At 27.1% G+C, this 16406-nt stretch overlaps 1 protein-coding gene across 1 annotated transcript in view; it reads right to left on the bottom strand.

Moving 5' to 3' along the window:
- LOC142319212 (fatty acyl-CoA reductase wat-like) overlaps positions 1–15877 on the bottom strand; it is a 97402-nt gene extending 81525 nt beyond the window's left edge. The window contains exon 1 of the mRNA XM_075356231.1: positions 15586–15877. Coding sequence (XP_075212346.1) covers positions 15586–15601 — 16 coding nt within the window. The 5' untranslated portion in view covers positions 15602–15877. The remainder of the gene's footprint in view (positions 1–15585) is intronic.
- Positions 15878–16406: the final 529 nt, after the last annotated feature.

The following is a 16406-nucleotide window of genomic DNA, read 5'->3' as shown; positions in this document are numbered from 1 at the left end:
CCATCCTGTTTTTTGGGTTCCTTAGGTGTCAAAAGGTTAAGATCCGTTGAAAATCGCATATGCCCAAATTGGACCGATTACAATACTTTCCCTTCTACAGCTAGTTCTACTATAGCGTTATCAAGATGGGAAAGTAAAAATCAAAGGAAAATGAAATATTATATTACTAAGATTTTATTTTAATTGGATATATGCGTAGATAAACAAACAATTTTTAAAATTCCTTTATTCAAGGTATGTAATAGCGATTACATAAAGTTTATCATTTAGTAATTAAAATATTTTAGATAAATTAAATATTTTAGCTGCTGACAACGATAAAACACGGGTCTTCATAAATAACTCAATAATCGAATAAACTATTTACAATTTTATCTATTTTCCCATGTTTTACTTCCATATTTCAACTTATAAATCTATTTTAATGCTATACCTATTATTAGTACATATAAAATTGCATAAAATTACTTACCAATTATATGCGATTGTTATTTTATGTCTAATGGAATTCTATTTAAATAGGCATGCAATACTAATTAAAATAAAACATTGTATTCCCATAACACCGTATATAAAACAATAAGAAAGGTCGAAGTTATGGAAATGACGTAGAATTTTTTTCCGTAATAAATAACTACAAGTGGAATTAGACGTTACATAAAATTATAAAGGTTACTGTACTATGATCACGACAATATGAGGAAGCGATTTTTTATTTTTTTATTTAACAATTTACTAATCAGTTACTTAAATTTATTTGTTACTAGTTCTGCTTTCGGCTTTTCCGCTCACCACAAACTTCACATTACAGTTTAGTAAACGTTTTCCCAAGAAAAAACTTTAATTCAAATCAACCCGACCAAAATCAACTTTCAATAAATCTTAAATGTATACAAATCGTCTAAAATTGTAAGATGAGTTAAATAAAATCCACTTAAATCATGCGATAAAAATATTAAAAAATTTATATAATTCAATTTTTTAAACTTGGAGTTTGCGAAATAACGGTTCCTTTTGGTTCCAAAGAAACAAAAAAATAAGAAACTTGTGTTTTGGTTAAACTGCCCCCCTAAAGAAACGCAACTAAACAACTGAGATTGTAGTCGGCCTTGTGTAAGGAAGAATATAAGTGAAAAGACGTAAAGGTCGAATAGAGTACCAAATCATTTTTTGAAATCGGTTAAAACATAATTTCGTACAGGATAAAGCCTCCGGTTGAAATTTTAGAGTTACGTTACAAGCAACATTCGGCATAAGATATTATAGACTTTTATTTTTCTTAGCGTTTGGTAAAAATTCATCCCAATGGATAAAAAAATTCGATTATAGCATTACCTTCACCGAAATTCTTTAAAAATATATTAGAACAATAATTTAAAAAAAAAATTGATGCATTTTATTTTTTTTTATATAAATATAATTTTTTGAATAAAATACACCCTAAGCTTAAAAAAAGAGTTCATTAAGAACAAAGCAAAACACCAGAGAAAATTTTAAAAAGTTATATGAAATCGATGCAACTTTGTCCTGGTAAACATAAAAAGTTTGTTAATCATTTTAAACCGGATTTTAGGATTCTAAAATTCAGTGAAATCTAATTTATCTTAACTTAAGCCTATAAATTTTCAAAATAATATATATATATATATATATATATATATATATATGTGCGGTTGGCAGCATTGTGTTCCGTATAACCTTCTCTGTAACCATTTTTTTTATTGTTGATATCTCGTTTAGATTTCGTGTTATTGTTATTTAAGTGTAACATATTTAAGCGTTAGTAGCGATTTTGTAATGTGCGATTTTTCGATGATTGAACATTTTTCTCAATGTCATAGCCGTAAACCCAGCTTTCGTCTCTCGTTATGGTCTTTTACATGAATGTTTCATCGTCGTCGGCTTGTTCAAGGAGGTGCCGGCAATTGTCCACTCGATGTTCTTTCTGCTGTTCGGTCATCAAACGAGGAAAAAACTTTGCTGCAACTCGATACATGTTCAATTTTTAAGTCAAAATGTCATGGAATGATTCAATCGGGATGCTAACCCTTACTGCAAGTTCTCTGACAGTCAACCGGCGATTTGCACACACCAAACCGTTAGTTTTCTGAACGTGTGTGTCATCAGTTGGAAGTCGAAGGCCTTCTTGGTCGAGGATCATCATCAATTGACTGACGATCACTTTTAAATCGTGGAAACCATTCGCAGCATTGCGACGACCTACAGCATTATTTACGTAAGCTTGTTTCAAAACTTGAAAAGTTTCTGTGAAAGTTTTTCTCAGTTTCACGCAAAATTTTAGGTTGTATCGTTGCTCCCGAAAAATGCACATTACAAAAATCGCTAATAACACTTAAACATGTTGCACTCAAATAAAAATAACACGAAAACTAAATGAGATATCAACAATGCAACAACATGTAGTTACAGAAGAGGTTATGCGGAACACAATGCTGCCAACAGCATGTCACTAAATATCTCCGTTGGCGCGTAAAAACGTTCGGTTATTTTTTGAACAGACCTCGTATATAATCATACTACTTTTTAATTAATATATTAAACATAGTAATATGTTGTTTTACTCTACTCGTCCAAACCTTTTTATAGTTATGATGCAAGTGAAACAACTAAGATAATTATTTGTTTAAGGAAAGAGGGAACTTCGAGGAGACTGAAATATCAGAGACTTTTATTACTATAACAGACACACTAATTTTAAAAAATATATCTTAATATGAATTACTAATTTTAGAAAAAATAATATTAAACATATTTTTTATCCTATCAAGCTTTAATTTTCTTCCTTTTTCCTGTTCCTCCGGGAATTACCGTTCAGGTATTACTTCAAAGGATGAATGAGGATGATATGAATGAATGTAATGAAGTGTAGTCTTGTACAGACCCAAGTTCGACCATTCTTGAGATGTGTGGTTAATTGAAACCCAACCACCAATGAACACCGGTATCCACGATCTAGTATTTAAATCCGTATAAAAATAACAGACTTTACTATGACTTGAACGCTGGAACTCTCGACTTCCAAATCAGCTGATTTGGGAAGACGCGTTCACCACTAGACCAACTCGGTGAGTTATCAAGATTTAATTTACTAACCCTTATTAGACACTTTTTTACTATTCTCTATTTCGTTAAATAACAATTCTCTTTATTCTAAGCATGATTATTACTGAACTGGTAATCATAAAGCGATGAAATAACTGTTAATATCTTAATACTCGTAGTCTTTTAAGGTTTGAATGAATATGAATCATTTTCTTATGATTTTAAATAATGCAGATTGTAATCGATATTTAAGCTGACATGAAAAAATATCAATTCCGTGAAACTTTTAGAATATCGGACATTTTACATACACGCTATATGTGAAGGGCATTAAAAATACTGAATTTTCGTTAAAGTTAGTTCGAATCTAGCGATCCGAAAACAAGTGACGCAGTCACAAATGATAGAATCGAGAAATTTATATTACTTAGTGACGTAGTATATGATGGTACGGGTATCATCATTTTACATAAAAAAATTATTCCCGTTTAGTGTATACGATTTAATTTTAGAGTAAGTCGGTTTCGTTTTTCTTGAAATGTAGAATGATGGATATGGTCTGGGTGTTTCTTGTTCGTTTTGTGAGAATTTTTGATTCCTCTAATCTTAACTGTTTAATTGTCAGATAACAATTTTGTTTTAAAAGTGAAGGATGAGTATTAAATCATGTAACATAATCAATAATAAAAATAAACAAAATAGATATTTTTGCCTAGTTTTGTAAAATAATTAATTTTCCCGAGTGATTTTTATTTATATGATTTTTTAATATTTATGTAAGCGCATAATTTTCAATAGGTGTAAAACCGTAATAAATGTGTAACATATGTATTTTTACATTATAGAAATTTCTTCAGTGATAATGATGAATTTTTAAAAGTACGTAATATATACGAACTATTAGAGATTTTCTAATATCATTCCTCTATCTGATAAGTATTTAAATATTCAAACAAGGTATTCAAATAAAACAGGTTTGAGATGGCATTGTATATATGCTCTATGAGAATGTCATATAAAAGGCCAACGTAAAGATCGCATTGTCTTGGGAAAAAAAATATATTTTAGTAATTTTTATTGGTCTCCTTAAAAAATTAAAAAAAAATTGTTAATTTAAAAATTAACAAAAATGTTAATTATTATTTTTTGCTGATTTATTGTAATTATTTGGATTTAAACAAAACAAATACTGGTTTTACTTGTTTAGTACTAATATATTCCATATACTTAAAAAAATTATCGTTTTAATGTACACCATGAAAAAACATAAAAGTGGTTTGTTATTTTATATCATGTCCGTTTATTTATTGATTTATATTGGAATGATTTTAATTATTGTAAATACAGATTTCTTTAATAAAGTTGGCAAATTCACCCGGTATCTTGGTAACAAAGATTAAGATTTATCTCTCGATAAATATTACTGGGTTTTTTTTAAAAAGGTAAATTTTTGCTTATATAATGATTGGAATTTTATACTAACATGTGGTCTTCTTTTAAACGTATTAACATTTTGTTTAGATGATAAACTTTATTTTACATTATTTTATCGTTTTCTGTTTATTATTATTATTTTTACTGATCAGAGAATAAAATCGCATTCAAAGTTTAGAAGTCAATGTTTAGAAATATCAGTACGGGAAGGATGCAGATAGATTACGAAATTGAGGGTAGATCTTCTTGCTACCTACAACGTTCTGTGGCGACACATCATCTTCCCAACTGCACTATTAGCAGTATCAACACTGTTACAATACCTCAGGTAGAACTTCTTCGCATCTACGCGTTTACGATTTCCATACTTAACCAGTAATATTGATCATAATCACAATCTATTCTAAGAAATATTGTACTGACGATGATGAAAATACAATAAAACAACTTTACGTTGGTTTCCGAATTAATATCAGCAAAAAAAAACTTATACAGTAAAAGTCGGTTATAGCGAGATTCAAGGGACTGGAAGTATGTGCTCGTTGTACCCGGATGCTCGTTATAAACGAATGAGCCTATTTGTATCAGGAAAAATCTTCCCCCTCTAAACACAAGTAAATAACCGATTCTCAACATTAAAGAATACAACTTTGTATAACAAATTTTCCTGAACTTTTGACTTCTCTTCACTTTGATCTACTTAATAAGCGCTTCGTCCAAATCATTTTTTACCACATAGACTTATTTTATTTAGCTGAATTGATTTTTCGAAAGCTACTCTTAACACTGTTTTTCCAAATTTTTGATACACTGGAAGTAGAAAGCCCTTGAGTTTTACACATATCAGAATTAGATCGCCCGTTTTCTAATTCCTCAATAATTTCTAATTTGTCACAAAAGAAAGAATTTTCCTTTTAACGCCCGATTTAACTTCTGTGCCGTAAAAATTTATTAAAAAAATACCGTAACATGCTTGCAGAAAATACTCTGACTTCAGCCCGAGTTAACTTACGAATGTACTGTACAAAGCAGCAACAAAAGAATCGACTACTTGAGCTCAGCTGTAAAATTACTCACCCTTCCCACCGCCATACTACCTGCATAAATTTCATAATAGTGCAGGAATGGAATTTTCCAAAATTCAGAAGTAGCCAGAACAAAATTGTACATGGCTAGTGAGCCATGTACAATTGTACTGCCAGATGCAGTAGTGACTGCATCTGGTTTGTTTCTTACCCATTTTCACTTATTGTGAAGTGGTCACTGCTTCCCCAGTGTAATTGAACAACATCGTTATAACATTCAATATTACAAACAAACAATACTAATTACTTTAACGTTTACTTAATTACTCAGGGAACAGATTTATTATTCGATAGAAAATGACAGGAAACCGGTCAATTATTTTTAATTTTTGTCCATTACAACTGGTTTCTCGTTACAAACAATTTCTTTATAAGCGACTTCTACTATATAAACAAAAAATACTAACGTAATAATTTACTCTTTACTTAAGTAATAGTTTTAATTAGGCATTGTGTTTCCAACACAATTGTGTTTAAAAAAATTGTTTTTAACCCCATAATAAGGTTTTAAAACTCGTTTCGAACAAAGATTATTACTTCATATTTCATACATATTCACACGCTCAGAAAGTATAACAGTGTGTATATATTTATTATACATAATAAGGTGTACCTATGTATCTGCTGTGTATGTATATACAAAAAGGTATATCCAAGCATCGTCTTAAAATAAACTAACAAGTAAGAAAAGAAAAAAATACATTTTCTTAATTTGATAGTATCGAATTCAAAAAAATATATACTTAATAGTTATTCAAAACCAAAATTCTGCACATTTTTATTAGTACTCATTACTCACAATTTAACTTTAAAAGAGCAGACTACCAAATAATAAATTAAGGTTTAGAAAATGTCAAACAGTATGATCTAGTGTTACGAAACGTTTGACAAAAAGTGTAAATTTTTTTTTTCTTTTTAATTGATATTTTTGAATATATATATGATCACGCCGAATCAATTTAAAATTATTTGAAAAGGAAGATTATAAATTTTAGCGTGAAAAAAGTAATTTTTACACAGTTTTTCGAAGGTAAACACCATAAGATAATAATGATTCAAGGAAAAAAGAAGCGTACGAGTATTATTCAAATTAAGAGAACATCGACCATGATCGTTCTAAAACGTAGAAATAAATAAAATACTCTACAACCTACTTTTTTTATTTTAAGCCTAAGGTTAGTATCACTCAACATAAATAATCTAATATGTTACCTCGATGCTAACCAACAATTATCAGTTCTATACGTATGAAATATCATTGGACTGAGGATATTTTGAACGGAGTGAATAATCGTAAAATTTATTGTTAGTTATAAAACAAGTAAGTAATTGTAAAAAAAAGTATTGTGATAATTAAGGGCTAGTAATAATAGTAAATTTAAAATCAGTAAAATATTATTGCGTGGATAGAATTCCCAAAAATTATAACGATAAATATATGTTGTCCACAAAGCGAAATTTCTGGTTGTTTTATTAGATGACAAGTTCACTTGAGATCATCAAATCTATTTCGTAACAAAATTAAACCGTACCGTTATGCTTTGAAGCACCTATATAAAATCCTAAGCTTGTCTTCATTATTAAATATTTATGCTTACGTATATTACCGTCTAAAATATATCATCTTTTAAGGTTCCCTCAAAGAGTCAGGACAAATTTTGAAAAACAAAAATGGGCTGTCAGATCAATGTTTGGCAACCTTAAGTATGAATCTTGTGAACAGATATTTAAAAAATTAAATACGTTAACATATCTGCGTGTTTGTATCTATGAGTGTGCAATCTTAGCTAAAAAGAATAGACTTTTATTTTTAAAAAAGAACAATAGCCGCATTTATCAAATCTTTTTTGGTTTTGTATAACTCGCACAATAATTCGGCTTAAAAGATAGGTCCTCTTATGCTTCAGAGTCATTTTTATTAAATTGCCGAACCGTTTAAAAACTTTTCCCGCAGATTTATTTAAAATAAAATTAAAAAAAATATTTTTTTTACGGAAACAATATTATTCTGCCGATGAATTTTTAGATAATACTAATTAAAAAATAATCATAAAAAAAAGAGTGTCAGGAGAATGACTTGTGACTAGTGTCGTGGTTCTATCATACATATACATACAAACTGAGCTATAATATTTGAAACTTCAAAAAAAATTCTGGTTGTTTTGGAGTTTCTATCAAAGGATATAGAAAATCTATATTTAATCTAGCTTCCCCATCACCTCTTCTATAAATAATTAAAATTTTTTTTTTTACAACTTCTTTCTTTTCAAGTTGTTTTTAAAGACAATAATCATATCTTTCAACATTGTTTTATTAAGAAAAAAAAACATTAAGGTACAGTATTTTGGAATTCGGATCGGACCTTTTGGTATCGTTCCTTTTAGGTCTACATTCACGGATCAAAGCTTTTATGTAATTATTTCTTTGCGCTGTATTTTTTTTTTAATAATATCTTATTTAAATATACTATATTTGTAATTTTTCTAATAGAAATAATATCTTTTTTTGGCTTGTTTTGTTTGTGTAATAGAACTTTATATAATTTTATAAGTTTATAAAATTTATATAATTATGTTATAATCTCAATGTAATTAAAAACTATTGTTACAAAGAAAATATGTAAAAAATACAATTTATTTTTTCTGTATTATTTAGTTTAACTACAACTTATATCTTGTAAATAAATTATTTTATTTACAATAAAATAATATACCATATTTTGTAAAAAATATGGTTATTTCTCAATCCTACATGTTTAATCGGTTTTTATTTTTTCTAAACAAAAATTACGTAAAAAGAATTAATAATATTAAAGCAGTATTATTACTTCTAATATTTCATCATTATTTTCAAAATAAAATATGCTACATAAGACAATTCACGATAATTTTTATTATTCTTATTATTAAGCTTGTGTACAAGATAACAGGAACGATACTTGGTTCAATTCATGAAATACTACCATAATATTTTTGTGAAGCTTTACGTTAACCAATTTTCTTTACTTAGGTCCCGTCATCAGTTATTTCAATTCCTAATACAGTTTCTTTTACACCTTAGTAGATCATACATTACCCATTTAATGATTCATGAATTAAGCAGTTAAATATTTGATTATGAAGAAAACTATAGATTTATTACATTTTGACAAGAGAAACAGCAGAAAATCAGAGCTGTTATCAGAGCTCATCTGATCTGAAATACAAATGATCAGAGCTATTGTTAGATATCGGCTTGGAAATCCCTAAGAAAAACTTTTATGAAAAACTTTTTTATTATATTAAAAAAAAAAATGTAAATAAAACATCTGCAGATTGAATAAATAATAACTAAATTACTCTGTTTACCATATTTTTTATTCATTTATTATAATTAATTTTTTTTTTATACAAAAAAAATGTAGCTCAAAAAATAAGTTAAATTTTAAAGCTAACAATTGTAATAATCTAATGAACGTAAATGCAATTTGTTATTTTATTATTACTAATATCGTACCCGCGTAATTTAATATGTTTAAATTATAAATAAAATTGATTTTAACCGGTTCTCTCTATAAATTTCCATTTAACACTTTAATAGATTTTAGAAAAATGCAGGTAAAGCAACACGTTTGTCTATTTTTACTGAAAAATTATTCACAGGACGCCTAAAAGGATTGTTCATGGGATTTCTGATAAATGAAATTAATAATCTGTAAAATACGTCAATCCTGAGCGGATTAAAAATTATTCTTACGTAAATCTTTTAAAGATTTAAAAAGAAAGCTTTTAATTCGATTCGTATCATTTAAAAAAAAATCTAAATTCATTTCCAATCGTTCAGGTTTCGAAGATTATTGTTATTTTTTTTACAGAAATTTCCTTCGTGATCCCATTATAAATTTTTCCAGATAACTTGAACGATAGATTTTTTTACCGAATAGACTTATTTATTTTCTTACCATCATCGTTTAGTACTTTATTGTTACAGTATAATAATGTTCGGCGAGAAATAGTTCCGATAGAATATTTTCTATTTAAAGTACAAGGAAATATATATTTATGGATTCCAGATGGCGTTAGTTCACCAGTAATAGTATCAAGAAGTTCGTTAGAACTTGGCCGGTAAGAATCCGCATGATTAGACGGCACGGCGAAGTCAACGAAATATGTTTATAGTTCTAAACATGACCTAACCTAAAAGTGAAATAAAAATGGGGAAAAAATTAAAAAATAAGCATGAAAAATATTTCAGTTCAGTTAGATTTCTAATAAATAATACTTTCAAAAAATACCTTGAAATTTGTTAGACAATGTTTTTTTCTTCCATTTGATGAACCGCGGGACTCGAATATGTCACTTTTCCTCAAAAAGGTGAGTTTACGAATCGTGCCGCTAGGTAGCAGAACTTAACGTCGCCTTTGAATTTACGAATGATATCGTACAAAAACTTAATAATGTTGAAATAATAAAATTTAAAAGAAAATATACTGTAGCTTGTTTTAATAGTAAATGCTCTTGTGTAAATGAAAATACTGAAGATGAAACAATTTTTTTTAATTCCCATACCTTCATAAAAAAATAAAAGGATTAGTTTACACGACATTATGGCTGCTAATAAAACACAAAAAAAAAAAAAACACGAACAGTGAGAAAGAGTTGCAAATGTGGCAACAAAAATTTGTTACATAAAACAAAAATAAATTCGAATGGTAAAATTTGAACTAACTGATGAAGAAATAAAAAATAACAAAAATAAATTTAATAATAATATAAAAAGTACATTCACGGATACAATAAAAATCGAGGTTTACAGTTACAAATAAGTGCAATATTACATCACCGATCTTCGATTAGTGAAGGTCATTATTATACTAGTTTTATTGAAAAAGAAAAAAAAAAGGTATATGACTATCACCAAAAGAAAAATTGGCCGAGAAATTCAAAATATGTATGTATATTTGTTTTTTTCTAGAAAGGCAATAAATTTTAATAATAAATCATTAGATAACAATCATTAATTCATAAAAAAATAAAAGGATAATCTAACAAAACGCAGTGATATAAAAAAAAATTACAATGAGATTGCAAACCGTGCGGTAAGAGTCTCGCAAATATAATTTCTATCGCTCAAAAAACAAACACTTCTGTAATGTAAATAAAACTTATTAAAAAAATTATACTGATATCAAAAAAGATAAGACACTACTACATTTTTATTATCAAAACTGTTATTAATTTAGAATTTTGTTAAAAAAAATACATGTTTAATATATGTACTAGACAATAGATATATAATAATAGATAATAGACAATTTTAAGAGTTCTATATAATAAGGAAAAAATAGAACAATTTGTTATAAAACTCTTGGCCTGATTTTATTTATTAAAAACGAATCATCATAAGAATTGTATTATTTCTGTAAATGTGATATATTACATATAAGTAAAATCGGACCGGTAAGAGTTTTGTAACAAATTTTTCTTTTTTTTTCCTTATTATATGGAACGCTTAAACATTGTTTATTATCTATTATCGTATATCTATTGTCTATTACATATATTTAACATGTAATTTTTTAAACAAAATTCTAAATTTATAACAGATTTTGATAATAGGAATGTCGTATCTTACCTTTTTGATATCAGCATCATTTTGTTAAAAACAGTTTTATTTATATTACAGAAATGTTCGTTTTTTGAGCGGAAGAAGTGATATCTGCGAGACTCTTACGTACGGTTTAAATTTCACTGTAATTTTTTTATATTATTATTATTTTGTATCGTTTTCCGCATTATTTACCGAATTTTATCAATATGTAAGTTTTTGTATGTCTATCCGTATTAAAAGAACGGATTAAAAAGTTAAGAATCAAATTTCCAACTTTTTAAGTCGGTGCTAAATTAAGGGTTAATAATTGCTAATTGAATTAGATAAGTAATCGGTAATTGTAAGCTAATTTATTTCTGGATTAAGAACCTTCGAATGCGACTTGGATTTCAAGAATTAAACTCTTCAGCAGTCATGAAAAAAAAAGTGAATGTAGTCAACAGATAGGTAAATAGTAACAGAGAGGCAAGACAAGAAGAACAAGCAGAATTGTGTGCGTGTTTAAAAGTCGAAATTTAGAAATTAATTGAACAGTAACTTCTAGTGAGAATTACATTTGGGATGTGGGTTTATGCAATATTTTACTCTGAAGTTCTTCGACTAATTTTCTTGGAATATTGCAAGAAAATAATTTAGAATGATGCCAGGTTTTATACTAAGTTATAATAATACAGTTTTAAGAACCTTGATGACAAACAAAAATAAAAAAAATTAAAATCTTCCATGAAACTAAGTCATTTTTTTTCTATTTTTCATTAATATTTGAATGAATAACAGTATATTAAAGGAACTTTCTTTACAAGCTGAAAAAAAAAAAAATCGGGTGAATTTGATCGCGTTTGAGGCTTATATATGACTATATAATATAAGTATACTGGCTGAACGATTGACAATTTTGTATTCTAGAATAAGTAAAATATACTTAAAAATCACGCCACTTTAAATTTATAATACTTTTTTGTTTTTGTGGATTAATATGATACTTCGAAAAATTTAAATTTTAAATTAATTTATTATTCCATTAGATAATGAGATTGAAGAAAAGCATTCTATGAATGATATATATTAAAGGCAATTTGCAAATTTATTTGAATTTAAGAATGAGGAAAAAGAAAAAAGTTACTTTATTAAAATAAGTTTTTTTATGTAAAAAGTATCCTTTTTTTATGGAATTAATGGCATACACTAATAAGTAAATTGAAAACATACAAAATCAATAAAAGGCAAATATTTCATTTTTAGTGCGTAGTTTTTGTTTAAAAACGTTCTTACTTATTTGAGCAAGGTTATATAAAATCCTGTAAACATATATATATATATATATAATGTTTATTTTGTATTCCATGGAGATTTCTAGTGATGACTTTGATAAATTGTGAAGCGATTACTATATGTCATGCATATTTTAGACAATGTTTCACATAAGATGTACTATTACAATATATAATATGTAAAACTTACATATTACAGTCTCGGACAAAAGTTGAAGAAGAAGTTGAGCAAATCTTGTTATTCATAAAAGTAGTATAAATATGCGTGAGTGTGTTCGCATGTATGTTAAAGTTCTAGCAGTTGAATATTGAAAGTATACAGATTATATAATGAAAATTAGGTAAGCAAGAACAAAATGAAATAACTAATTACTATAACTATGAAATAACTATATCTATAACTATGTATAATTATGAAATAACTATATTATGTTAATAATATAACTGTTAATAACGTACATTTTTAATATTTATTAGTGAAAAGGTTATTAAAATTACATTTTTTAAAGTTATTTATATTATTATGTGAAGTTTGATATTTGTTCAACAATTTACGTTAAAATAAAAAACGAAAACATGAAATAGAAATCTCGTAGAAAAATTGGTGACTTATTTTTATTTTTAATAAAGAAATGGAGAATAGTGAGCCATAATTTTTGAATTTGTACTTGCTAGTTTTTTCTCAAAACTAACTCAATCGTATTAAGACTAACATAAAAAGAGCTCTACAAAATTAATACATACTATCGTACTACTACCATAATCTATCATAAGCTGCTTTTTGTTTTTAGCAACGCAAGGGAATATTTTAAATATACAACAATGAACGGTGTCCTTTAATAAAGTTCATTTAAAGATTATGAAATAATTGTTCTTGTTTTTTTAATTTAGATTCCATTTTAGTAAATATTACTTAGATCAAAACATAAAAAAGAGAACTTTTATTCATCATTCCAACCGCGCAATAATATTAAAAAATGTTAAATTAATTCATTGCAAGTTAACTTTTTACATTTTTTTTTTCTTTACATTAATATAAAAATAAAAAAACTGTCAAAGAATTATATAACTTACCCGGCTTTACTGATAAATATTATTTATTTCAAATGCGCCATTTTAAAATATTAATGACTTAATTAAGCTATATTTAAAGTACAATTGCGAAAAAGATCAAAATTTTCAAAAAATAAAAAAATTGGGCCCTATTTGACCCTTTGATTAAATTACATTTTTACCTAAAAAATGATGCATTATTAAAAGTATAATTGAGAAAAAAATCAAAATTCTTAGTAAAATATTTTGGGCCCCATATTTTGATCTAATAATGTTTTATCAAAATTGTACTTATTTAGAGTATAACTGTTAAAAGGGAGCCACCTAACCCGCTTATCTGTAGGGTACAGAGTGGAAATTAAACAGTCTGACAATTTTGCACCTGTTTTCACGAATAATTTTTGCGATCAACTGAAACGATTTCAATGGTACCTCGTTAGTTTGTCAACCGAACTGATCAAATGAAGTGTCATTTTGTTCATAACAATAGGCTTAACATTTCTTCTAAAACGTATTCGATAATAAAAATTAAACAGTTTTAATGGCAGCCATTTTTTATTTATTTCCAAAGGTAAAAGTTTCAATCTTATTTATTTTATAGATGATGTTTTCAGGTTCATATATACTAAATTTCTTTGAAAGCTCAAACCGTTTTTAATGTATAAATTTTTATTGGAAAAATACAAAATGGCGGACAGAAGGAAAAGAAGCAAGATAATTTATCCACGCGCACTTTTTTGTTTATTTTGTTGTCCTTAAATTTGGGCGTCCCGGAACATTCTGTATAGCTAGTACCGGGAGGGGGAAATAAAAAAATGTAGGTACCGTGATGCCCCCCTTTGTCCGACTGGATAGAAAATCATGCCAAAGATGGAATATATACTGCCAAATATTTGTGCCAAATTTCAACTGTTTCGTTTAACGGATTTTCAATATACGGTGTCAAAACTGTTTAGAAATAATGTTGATTTATTCTTCCATTCCTAAATCTGAAAACTCTGAAATTTTAAATAACCTAATAAGTAAGTTCATCGTAGTAAAACTCAACTTCCTACGACCATTATATAAAAAGTAAAAGAGACTCAAAATGCGAAAATTATCCCTCCCGCTTTTTTACTTTTGTCCAAAATTAAATGTCATCATAGCCCCTTATACAGAAATTTTTAAGTTATTTTTCGAAAAATTTATGTTGAGCTAGTCGGATATTAATCAAAATACAGGCCAAAACACAAATGTATGCAAGTACATAAATCTTCTGGAAATTTAAGTCTTTTGGTCTCAGGGGATGGTGAAACGCAAACATTTGCAAAAAATTCGACATTATTTGGGTTTATTTTTTCTTAAAGTAATTTATCTTTTAAATAAAATATTTAATAATTATCAATTTTTCTGTTCGAAATAACTATTATTAATTAATAAAAAAAATATATTTATCGTTAAGCATGAAAGCTTAACTTTTTTCCTTGTTGGGTTTTTGTTCGATTAACTTAATATTAAATAAAAATTAAAACCAACAATTTTTATTATTTATTTTAATTATATGAACCATCTTATGGACAAATATAAGAAGACATCATAAAATGATGTACTGACCAACGTTGGGAAAATAAATAATAAAATTACGATATAAATTTACTAATACTCTGATCGAAGCTATCAGTAAATTATATTATGTATGTATTATATCCAGGATTCACAGCGGTAGAATATATAAAATATTACAATCCAAAAAAACACAAATAATAGCCGGAAATCAAGACTGAGATATGAATTCAAGTCAAAAATTTATTCTTCCGCTTTGATAAGGTTCCCTCCAAAAAAAAGCAAGCTTCAACTTTGACGCCATCCCGAATGTAATTACGTTATAAAAATAGTATTAAAACAAAAATATTAAAAAATTACGAAATCAGTCGTATGCTGTTCTATACATTTTACAAAAATTATAAAAGCGCTCATTTATTGCATATAAATAATTAATGGTGTAATATGAGGTCAAATTAATTTTTTGCAGTAGTACTTTACTTTTCTATTCAGTAATTTATATATTCATAAGCAAGAAGGTTAATTATAATTACATGCGATTAACTTACCTCCGGGTTCTGGCATACTCCAATAACTGTTATAAACTTGTCGCTAAAAAAAATATATTTACTCAAAGAAAAAGAAAACTCTTACAATAAAGAATAAGCAAAAATAAAACTAGTTCCTTTATTTTCGCGTTTTTATGAATACACAAATAATTTACACGATTTTGAAGTTAGTAAACAATAGTTACTTAGTGGATGCAAGTATAAGTTACCACTAAAGCAAAGCTTACGCAACTGCACACTATAGTGTCAAAACGGCAACTGATCTTTGTCGTATCACTTCTTCAGTCCCTCCTGCTCGTAGAAGAAAAACTTGACCGCGACCTACGTAAACTCCCACCTTTGCTCCATCAACTCGCTTATAGTATAATATCCCCACTTTGGTACCCGTCGGTATGTTTTATATCATAAATATTATATCGACTTTGTAACAAAAGATTCTGTGAGATAGCGAAAACGTTATGACATTTTTTCACGAATCAAAAATTTTATTCTAAATTTTGCACCTGAATCTAGTCAACGTCCTTAAATTAAAAATTTTTTTAAATCTATAATTTCATTATAAGTGAGAAAAATAAATAAGAACCGGTTTGCCGATAAATTTTCTTACTTGTTTACTTTTTATTCTTAAGCTATCTATGTAAGTGCACGAGATTTTTCCTTCTGTGTAATAATAAAAATATAATTTGCTAAACTGAAAGTGAATTTACCTATTCCGGATTTCATTTTCAATTAACCAATTAAAATGGCAATTACAAATAATAAATATTTGTTTGTTTATATGATGAACAATTATATCATTAAACCTTAGTTTATTGTTTTTA

Source organism: Lycorma delicatula, chromosome 2 (assembly GCF_047948215.1).
Source record: "Lycorma delicatula isolate Av1 chromosome 2, ASM4794821v1, whole genome shotgun sequence".
Classification (NCBI taxonomy): domain Eukaryota; kingdom Metazoa; phylum Arthropoda; class Insecta; order Hemiptera; family Fulgoridae; genus Lycorma; species Lycorma delicatula.
Note: the sequence above shows the minus strand (reverse complement) of the source record. Positions and strands in the feature narration are given on the sequence as shown.